This window comes from Oryctolagus cuniculus, chromosome 10 (assembly GCF_051225735.1).
Source record: "Oryctolagus cuniculus isolate XC-2025 breed Fujian yellow rabbit chromosome 10, ASM5122573v1, whole genome shotgun sequence".
NCBI classification, from domain to species: Eukaryota; Metazoa; Chordata; class Mammalia; order Lagomorpha; family Leporidae; genus Oryctolagus; species Oryctolagus cuniculus.
In genome coordinates this window covers 42,866,400-42,877,477 of record NC_142876.1, presented here as the reverse complement: position 1 = coordinate 42,877,477, position 11,078 = coordinate 42,866,400, and the positions used below count along the sequence as shown (strand labels likewise).

Genomic DNA, 11,078 nt, shown 5'->3' with positions numbered 1-11,078 from the left:
CATATTTTACACACCTGCACTCATGCATTGACTGACTGCCTCCTACTTGACTGTCTCCATTGAGAGAGAAAATTTGAAAAGAACTGTGCTCATATCTCTTGTAATTTTGTTCATTTTATTTGAAAGGCAGAGAGAGAAGCAGAGGCAGTTTCTTGATCTGCTGGTTCACCCCACAGATGCCTGCAAAAGTTGGGGCTGGGCCAGGCTGAAGTCAGGAGTGTAGAGCTCAATCCAGATCTCCCACATGTGGGGCAGGGACCCAAGAACTTGAGTTATCAACTGCTACCCCCCAGAATGTGTATTAGCAGGAAACGATAAGAAGCCAGGGAGGCAACACTCCAAACCAGCCCCTCTGTCCACTATGGGATGTGGGCGTCCTGAGCAGTAACTGAACCACTGTGCCAAATGCCCACCCATTGCAGTTGTTTGTGACAATAGACAACAGATTCATTATTTTAGAAAAAATGACAAACACAGTCCAATAATACATTTTTCTATTTCTGGTTAACATCTGATATGATCCTAGATATGAGGAGGTCCCAAAAGATCAATTTTGTCAGCCTGGATTTCATCTTCCTTTCTTTTCCATGTACATCCTCTCTGGTGCTTTTCCCTCAGACTAATGAACCAGTCAATAGTCAGGGAGGCAGGTAATTAGCCTCAAAGATACTCAGCGCCTAGCTGACAATCATCTCGTGTTCAAAAACATACACCTTATCTCACCTCTTTTTCTTTGTTAATTAGTAATTGATTAATTCTAAAGAAGTAAAACGTATTTCTCTCCTTCAAAAATCTTAGAGGATGACCCTCCAGTGCAGGGTAAAGTCCACAGTGGAGACCTTCAAACCTGGATCTTTCCCAGCCTCATCTCTTGCTACTCCCCACAGCGAACCCAGTGCTGCAGCCACCTGCCGGCCTCGCCAGCATCCCGCCACGCTCCCCTATGCTTCTAGCACCTTGCTCATTCTATTCTAAGGCCCAGGATTCCCTTCTGTCTGCCTGCTACTTCCTCCTTTCTGCCTGGAAATCTCCACTATTAAAATCCAAGTCATGCCCAAGCATGGAAATGACCATGAGTGTGATAATAGTACGTGGATAGTGGAAGAAGGCTACAAGAGGGCTGGATGTAGCTGAATGCAGCCTTGCTATGCCTTCCCAGCCTGCTGAGTACACCCAGGCCTGACTTCTCAGCCCAACCTGAGAAAGGGCTGCCTCATTGCTCTGTATTTCGCCAGGATAGCCTTGTTCAGCAATTAACATTTACTCCTTTTCTTGAAGCACTAAGAAATAAACCAAAATACTTTTTAGGGAAAAAAAATCAGAAAAGTTATGGATTATGTCAGACTTTTTAAAAAATTGATACAAAAGGTTGAATATACTCAGAGGATGGCGTGCAGAAATTAATTTTTCATTTATTCTCTAAGAAGAGATCTATTTTAAATTTGCCAAGTGTGATATATGTTTTCCTTCTTCCATAAATCAGCTCCCTCTTTGGGAATTTCAGATCTATATATTGATCTGCATGGACCACTGTCCCTTAAGTCTTTGCTCCATTAATCATTGAGTAATTTCCAGGAAAGGATGTCCACAGAGATTAGTCATTCCAGCTATTCTACAGTAGTTGGCAGACAGCCATGCTTCATGACCAGGATGGAGGCCACCTTTCTACATGGGCCACCACCTATGAAAATGAAGCTCATTTGCATCACCACTGATTTGCCCCAATACCAAGAGGCAGCTGCCCATTCTGAGTGTCCCTACAAGGACAGAACATAAAGGAAGATCAGAGAAGGTATTCCTCAAAGTAGGTGTTAGGAAGCTTCTGTGCATCAAACTGGACAGTGTTCTGGCAAAGAGAGAGGAGCCATAACCACCCAGGAGTCACCATCCTACCACCACAAGTCTAGGTAAAAGCTGGACATTACTGGGAGTTGCAAGTTGCCCAAAAAATACAACTGAATTTTTTCTTCAATGCAGAATCTTCCACCTAAATTCTTCACATGATCAGAATGCTTGGAATTACACCAACTAGAGATTCATTGAGAAGATGGTGGCTATTAACCATGTGCACATTGGTGTAATCCAGTCCATTGTTTTCCCTTAACACATAACACAATCAAGTATTTGTCTCTTAACACAACCACTACCAGAAGAGGAGGCAGACAGAAAGGAATAGGAAACGTTGGAGTTAGAGGCAGGGTGCTAATGTGAGAAAGCTGGGACTGGGAATGCCTCACGCACACAGTTAACAGGAGAGCCTAGTGCACTTGGAGAAGGAAAGAGGCTCACAGAGAGGAAGGTCAAAGGGCCAAATGCATGCCTCTCCTTACAAACGCTGACCAAAGGGGAAAAGCCCCATGAGCAGAGCTGGAGAGCCTTGGACAACAGGGCAAGCAGGGCTACAGTGCATGCAGTCCCAGGACAGCCATTAGAAACTTGAAATATAGCCATGGCCCCATATCTGATATCAATGGGTTCAGATTTGTACCTAATTCAGAATCCATTCAGGTTTTTGAAAGACAATACACTGCAGGTACCACATCCATTAGCATGATCCATTTGGGCCAAATCATTGTGAAATAGCACATGCTTGTCAGAGCTTTCCTGGTTTTGAAATTGTAGATAAGAAAGAAGACCTTGGGCCTGTACTTCTGTGCTGATAAAGCACCCAAAGATCCTCCCACCACACTGGGCACCCACACCTCTCCATCACTTAGTGACTGAAAGGCATTGCCTGATCCAGGAAGAGGCCCTAGGATGCTGCTCCAATATCACACGGAGTAGGTCTGTGCCCTCCTCCATTTCAACCTTCTGATTTCTAAACCTTTCTCCATTTAGTGGAGCATGGACAGAAGCACATGACTGGTCACAACACCCACAATCCTGAGAAGACACTATGGTACTATGGGGGCTGGGATCCATTCTATCTCTGAAACTCTCTAGTTTAGAGACCTTGGGGAACCCTATTATCCTCTCTGAGCCTCATCTTGTTAATCTATGAAATGGGAATAATGCCCCATATAGTTGTTAGGAAGACTAAGTATTTGAGATTAAAATGCTCCATAGACTACAGATTGCCATTCAAATATAAATAGATTTCTCCCCTACCACTTTATTAGGTAAATGAAACAGAACTATGTACAAGTGCCTTATACACAGCAAAGAACATCCAAAACTGAAGCTGTATGATTATGAGCCTTCCACCATGGAAGGGGATCTGCTTTCCCAGGCTGTGTAGCCAGCAGGAGCCTAAAACTACCCTGTGCCACTTCCTGTCTCTAATCTCCTCTCCGTGCTGTGACTGGTCCCCTGGTAAAGAAGACAGACAAGAAAGGTCCAGGATCCCTCTGAGGGCCGCGCCTTGATAAGATGCTCAGGGGTTTGCCAGGGATAGGCAGCCCTCGGGGTGCCTGACCAGTATCTTCTTCCTTTGAGTGATCCTCCTCCACCAGACACAGACCACCAATAGCCCAGGATTCTCAGAGCACTAGGCTCAGCCTCCAGCCCGGCCAGTCTGGCTCCAACCACCTCTCAGGGCACTGGGATACAAACCGCACAGGGAGAACTATGATGCCTGCTTCCTAGGCTCACAGACAGAAATCAGTGAGAAGGTACATGAAGCACTCCCCCCAACTCCTGCCCGGAACATTCTAGAGTACAACTCGAAGGTGAAGCACTCTATTCTTGGTGTGGGAAACAGTTGGGGGCGTGGGGAGGGATGCAGCATTAGCTCAGAAGCAGAAGTTCTCAAGGTAAAGGGGCTGAGCTGCCAATGCCTGCTGGGGAGAAGCAGAGCCATCCCTGAGCAGGCCGAGCCAAGCAGGCTGCAGAGCGTCGCTCCTGGGCAAAGTGCTCTTCCTTGGCCTGGACAGACCATTACAAGGTACTGAAAGAATGGAATCTTCAGCCCACTGGGCGCCACATGGGTTATTTTCTGTGCTCTGCTCTCGTTTGCTTCATTTTTAATTCTAGATCTTTCTCATTTTGTAGATTTTGACAATTATGTGTGATTCTGAGCCCTGGAGAGCTAACAGCATGGCATTTTATAGGATTGATGTGTGTTTTAACTGCAAGCAGCTAAACCCAAAGCAACAATCTAGATTGACTATTCCAGAGCTTTGCTCTGTGCTGCATGGGTAGGCATTGGAATAGGTTGGCAATGAACCTCTAGGCCTTGCTGTGGAAGAGTTCTCACTCTAGCTGGGCAGACCCAGCAGACTGGAATGGAATCGATGTGAGCCCTTACTGTGCCGTGTATGCATTTGAGGGTCTCCTTGAATTTTCTTATGCATGTGTGACTGATTTCCTTTGTCAACTAATTATTAAAATAGGTAGACTATTTCCAAAAAAACTGAATTATAGAAACAAAACCTGCATTATAGAAAACAAAACAAAACGTAAGGTGTGGCAGTCTCAGAATGGTTTCATACCAAAGACTGTCCTGCAGGGACAAGTGGCTTTTAGTTGGTTTCTACTTCTCTCTTTCCTTATTTCAAAACCCAACTCTTCCTACGGTCCTGCTAGAATACTGTCTTTTCGTAGATGCAGAGAAAGACATTTCCTGCAGGAAGCAGTAGCCCAAGATTTAAAATGAATTTTTATTTTTACTCTTCTCCATCAGAATCTCTGACTCACAGAGTAATTTGACAAAGTCAGCTTATACTATACAACAGGAATTAAGCCACTTCCACCTCATTGGATTTTTTTTTTTTTTTTTGACAGGCAGAGTGGACAGTGAGAGAGAGAGACAGAGAGAAATGAGAGAGAGAGAGACAGAGAGAAAGGTCTTCCTTTGCCGTTGGTTCACCCTCCAATGGCTGCCGCGGCCGGCACGCTGCAACCAGCACACCGCGCCGATCCGATGGCAGGAGCCAGGTACTTCTCCTGGTCTCCCATGGGGTGCAGGGCCCAAGCACTTGGGCCATCCTCCACTGCACTCCCTGGCCACAGCAGAGAGCTGGCCTGGAAGAGGGGCAACTGGGACAGAATCCGGTGCCCCAACCGGGACTAGAACACGGTGTGCCAGTGCCGCAAGGTGGAGGATTAGCCTAGTGAGCCGCGGCGCCGGCCGCTCATTGGATTCTTAATTTGGAACTTGACATTCATAATGTTGTGTGCCATGATTTAAACTGTGAATTAGCCTCTAAAGATGATGCCAGGACACACAGATAGAAAAATCCAGGGAGTATATAAACCACATCCATCTCAAGTCACCGCCTAGTTTGAATTTAAAACTTTCTCCTTGATGTCTTTATTCTTCAAATTTCTTTCCAGGAGAAAATACACACCTTGTAATTATCCCTGTTTAACCATTATATTCATTATATGGGCACACATCTCATGTATTATAGAGCAGTGCTATACTAATATGCCTAGCTTTCAACATTTAACCCAAACTTCCGATTCTATATAATAAGGTCCTAAATTATCTCCACCTAAACTGGGGTTTAGGCTTGCCACCTCAATTACGTCGGATTTCCTTCAGCTTTGAGAGTTCACCATCACAGTTTTTAACATGTGACCAGAGGAGACATGGGGAATGACATAGGGCCGTTTTCTTGGGAAAACAAATTAACAACTTGCGTTGTCTCTTCAGACCCAGGGAGCAAGCTCTCCTCGCTCCTCCCCCAGCCACACCATCAGCAGGCCCATCCCCATGCCAATCCGGTCGGCCTCCGCCTGCTCCACCCCGACCCACACGCCTCAGGACTCCCTCACGGGGGTAGGGGGCGATGTACAAGAGGCGTTTGCACAAAGTAAGTGGCTTTGTTCTTTCTTATGGTCTGCTTTGACGTAGCGAATGAGTGGCCGAGATCTGTGGAGTAGGAAGAGCCTTGGGAGCCGTACGCGGTTACTCTGGGCTACCCCATGGCCATTTTAGGAACACCCCACGCCTCTGTTCACGCCGGCATTTGGCCGCCTTTGGGCTTCTGTCACCTGCCCTGTTATTTTTAGTCAGTGGTTGCTCATCAAGGGATGGGAAAATCTTTTAACCGATATCTCAGGAAGCTTTATAAATATAACCCATTTCAAAATTCTGAACAATGGTTATTCCTGCTATCATCTTTACATTAAAGAAAATTCAACACTGAAAATAAATAATCCCAGCTCTTTAGCTCTGAGATAACCAAGAAGGACATTTGGTCATTTTTTATTATTTCTTAAAATGTTAACACATTTACAAATTGTACATATCTATAGAATAAGTAATGTTTTGATATGTGTATAACATTGTGTAATCTCCAGTCAGTGTAAATGTATCTGTCTCTTCAAATATTTACCATTTCTTTATGGTAAAAATATCCATAATCCTATCTTCTAGTTATTCTTTTTAAATAAAGAAATATAATACATATTAACATTATCTGTAGTCACCTAGTTGTATAATAGAGCTCCAGAACTTTTTATTCCCATCTACCTGTTTCAGGTCCCCTGTTCAGATGGCCTCAAGAGTTGAATCACTGCCTCTGTGATATGGGGCTATAAGGTTAGGCCTCCACCATTAGCAGAGGAGTGCAAAGTGGGATGGAGATGCCAACCTGCCTTCTCCCACGCGATGCTTCTTCCATTTATACACTGCCCTGAGGGGGTGTCCTGAGGAAAATGACTTAAAATTTTTCTTACCATCACTTTTTAAATTATGGACAGTAAAAAAATTATTCCCCTCACAGATACTCTCAGTCTGATGAACCACGTTCCTAGAAGTCACAGTCCTTCCCGAGTTTTTGCTTATACAAAGAGACATGTTTAAAATTGTGTTTACAGGTTCATACTCTTCTTTCTATACAAACAAGATCATGCATTGCACCTCAGGCTGTAGAGTGTGTTTTCTTCAAATTGGCAATATATTGTGAGCATTCTTCCAGGAACTCGCATATAAATCTAAGGAAAAAAAAGACATATGTGACTCCAAGTTGTAAAGCAAAGAGAAGCATAGAAAAAAGTCAAGACAAAAAAAAACAAAAACAAAAACCTGAGGACAACTTTTCCAGCTCAGATGCAATCATGTTTCATAGTTTGTCACACATGAACATGTGAAAACCAGTAAGAAAGTAATGAACCGTGAGAAGAAATATGCATTTCTGGGGTCGGTGCCGTGGCGCACTAGGTTAATCCTCCGCCTGCAGCACCGGCATCCCATATGGGCGCTGGTTCTAGTCCCAGTTGCCCCTCTTCCAGTCCAGCTCTCTCCTATGGCCTGGGAAAGCAGTAGAAGATGGACCAAGTCCTTGGGCCTCTGTACCCACATAGGAGACCGGGAAGAATCTCCTGGCTCCTGGCTTCAGATCAGTGTAGCTCCAGCCATTGCGGCCATTTGGGGAGTAAACCAACAGAAGAAGACCTTTCCCTCTGTCTCTCCCTCTCACTGTCTGTAACTCTACCTGTCAAATAAATAAATAAAAACCTTAAAAAAATATGTATTTCCAATAAAGATATGAAAGATGGTCAACCTCTCAGAGAATTGTAGAAATACACATTTTAATAAATATCACCTTTCACCTGGCAGATTTTTTAAAAATTTTTTTAACATTCATAATCCAAGGATAGCAAGAGTGTGAAGAAACATTCTCTCTTTTTTTTTTTTTTAAGGTTTCTTTATTTATTTGAAAAGCACAGTTACAGAGAGGCGGAGGGAAGGTGATCTTCCATCTGCTGATTCACTCCCCAAATGGCTACAATGCCTGGAGCTGGGCCAATCTGAAACCAAGAATCCAGAGCTTTTTCCAGGTCTCCCATGTAGGTGCAGAGGCACAAGCATCTGGGCCATCTTCTACTGCTTTCCCAGGCCATAGCAGAAAGCTGGATCAAGAGTGGAGCAGCCAGGGCTCAAATCTGCACCCACTGGGATGCTGGCACTGCAGGTAGCGGCTTTACCCACTACACCACAGCGCAGGCTCCCACAGACACTCTTATCTCTTATCCAAAGAAATATTTTAAAGAAATCTACAGTTTTGTAAATCAGTTTGTGCTTTCTAATATGACAAATGGCTTTACCTAACTACTTTGATTTCTTAAACTCTAAGTGTATTTATATTTTACTTATCACTTTCTGAGACATGACAGAATGAAATATGGCCTATAGGCAACCTCTAGTTCACAAATTGTTCATACTAAACCCATTTATTCGTTAGGCAGATATCTGGAATCTTGAACCTTTTTTCCAAACTGTTCCAACTCTACCTTGTCTCATACCCAAGCCAGCCCACAAATATTCATCTAATCCTTATGGTGCCTAAAACTAATAATAATCCTTATTTTACCATGAGCTAATTCTCAGCATAGTCTTAAGTTCCAAGGCAGGGCACATGACAAGCATCTGCCTGTGTCTTGGCAGCAAGAGCAAGAATCCTCACCTCTTCCCCACACTCTGGGAGCGTTTAGTGCATACATTTCCCATTCCCAAGAGGCACCTATGCAGGTAGGGAGAGCTCCAGAGCCCTGACGGGAGGCAGAGACTCTGCAGATCCCACTTGCTCAGCCACCAGGAGAAGGCTACCATGACCACAGCAGCTGGGGAGGCGCAATTCTCCCAGCTAAAGAAGACTTCTCACCTGTGTGGATGATTCTTTCAAAGGTGACCACATATGCTGGTCTACCTGGGACCATCCCAGTCTATGCCAGGTCACCCAGTCTTACTAATGGCTCCTTTTCACTTTCAAAATTGCCCCAATTTGGACAGTAAATTACACAAACATCAACCCTTAGCCATGTCATTATCAATGCAAAGGATTAGCAAACAACATGAAAATTTGTGGAAAAGGAGAAGCCTTGTTTTTTTAATTATTATTTTTTCTTCACTGAAGGTTCAAGAAGAAATTTGAGGAATGACTTGCTAGTAGCAGCAGATTCCATCACTAACACCATGTCCTCTCTCGTGAAGGAGCTGAATTCTGGTGAGTCTCTTGTCCCCTCTGTCCACTGTGGAGAGATCCAGAGGTGCTAAGGGCCTCTCTTGCCAGTATGCTCATTGTCAAATAGTAAAATATTTTTTAAAGATCTATGTAGATACTTATTAGTATATTCATATTTTAGTAATGCTCATATTCTGCTTATTACAAACATTATTAATATATGCCCAATGTAGAAGGTTTGGAAAAGGCAGACAAAATAAAGAAAAGTATTAAAATTTACTTATAATTTTAAAATCCTAAGACAGCCATTAAAATATATGGTGACCCAAAGTAGCATGTTGCTAAAGTTTTTGATAGGGTCATATGTTTTATTTACCTATTTGGACTCCATTAATTTGTAATGCATGATTATTGTAATGAGGCTAAACAGAAATGTACCTTTGTAATATCTCCAAAGAAAGATTTGCCCAGCAAATAAACAGCAAAAACCTTGGGAGACTCTTTAAACTCCTAAAACTACACAGAGGTTTTAAAACTTCAGCAGAACGAAAATGCAAAATATCTTACCAGTTACTAAGACTCTCCATCTAAAAGCAAACCTAGTAAGGCATTTATCTAGCAGGACTGTGGTCTTACTGTTGAGATTACAATTACTGTAAGAAATGAAACAAGCATTAAAAGAAGTCTGGGCCTGGCTTTAGCTCAGCGGTTCCTTCATCTACTCATCTACTGAAAAAAAAAAAAAAAATTCTGGACTTAAATGTCTCAAAGCCTTTCTAATAAGAATTAAAGTAATTAAAAACCATTTGATGCTATTTGGATTAGGATTACCAAATAAGATAAAATGGCAGTAGTTCTATATCATGAATAATGACACATACCTATCCACTGCCATAACAAATGCTGTGGAAGCCTCAAATACTGCCAGTTTATGCTTTTGTAATATTAAGTGACTATAACCTTTTTGGGCTTATAGTTCCTAACCACCAATTACTAACACACAGAAATTCCTCATTTTTAGGATCAAAAAGAAAATTCTTTATACCAAATGATTTTTATGTTACTCATATCTGTATTGATTCTCATTTTGAAATTAATAAACAATTTACTTAAGTGTGGTAACTGGCTAATATTTTATATGGGACAGATGCATCCATGTTAAGCGAGCCCTTTGCAGGTTATTAAAAGATCTAACAAGCCAATCTTTATTTCTTTGTGCCTACCAGAGGTGGGGAGTGAAACGGAGAGTAATGTGGATTCTGAATTTACCCGCACCCAGTTTGAGGATCTGGTTCCATCACCAACCTCTGAAAAGGCTTTTCTAGCGCAGATCCAAGCCCGAAAGCCCGGGTACATTCACAGTGGAGCCACCACAAGCACCGTGCGCAGCGACATGTGAGTGCCTTCCCCGGCAGCATTTCCTCCGAGCAGAGCAGTCTGCTGAGCTACAGGCAGCAGCCAGGAAGTAAGAACACGGTCGTTCCATTCTGTGTTGGAAAGGGATAATGCGGTTCCCTTTGCTGCCCAAAGAGCTAAGAAGGGCACAGCATTTAGATTTAGCAAGATGACTTAAATTGCCCTGAGGATTAATAACCGCAACTAACCAGTGCTTATTAAAAGCCCAGCTCACCAAAGGCATTGCACTAGTTCTATACAAAATAGAGATGTTCCTAACTTACGATGGAGTGACAGCCTGATGAGCTCATCATAAATTAAAAATATCACAAGTCGAAAATGCATGTGATACGTAGGATATACCCAGCGTACCAAACCTCCTAGCTTAGCAGCACAGCACACCATAGTGTCGCTTATTTCCTCTGTGCTTACAGATGCTGCTTAGCATCAGAAAGAAGGATTGGGGTGGGAATGGAGGAGGGGGGTTGTAGGAGCGGGACAGCATTGTGACATAGCAGGTAAAGCCAGCACCTGCAATGTCCACATCCCATATGGGTGCTGGTTCATGTCCTAGCTGCTCTACTTCCAAACCAACTCCCTGCTAATGGCCTGGGAAAAGCAGCAAAAGATGGCCAAAGTGTTTAGGCCCCTGCCGCCACCCACAGGAGAGACCCAGATGAAGCTCCTGACTTTTGGATTTAGCCTGGCCTAACCCTGGCCATTGTGGCCAATGGGGAGTCAACCAGTGGATGGAAGTTTCTCTCTCTCTCTCTCTCTCTCTCTGCTTCCCCCCCGCCTCTGACTTTCAAATAAATAAATAAGACTTAAAAA

At 43.4% G+C, this 11,078-nt stretch overlaps 1 protein-coding gene across 46 annotated transcripts in view; it reads left to right on the top strand.

The window, feature by feature from the left end:
- The window catches only part of DTNA (dystrobrevin alpha), a 419,235-nt gene that overhangs the window by 395,954 nt on the left and 12,203 nt on the right, over positions 1-11,078 (top strand). For all 46 annotated transcript variants that reach the window (XM_070050330.2, XM_089305832.1, XM_070050313.2 and 43 more), the window contains 3 exons: positions 5,597-5,756; positions 8,805-8,894; positions 10,079-10,247. In XM_070050330.2, coding sequence (XP_069906431.1) covers positions 5,597-5,756; positions 8,805-8,894; positions 10,079-10,247 — 419 coding nt within the window. The remainder of the gene's footprint in view (positions 1-5,596; positions 5,757-8,804; positions 8,895-10,078; positions 10,248-11,078) is intronic.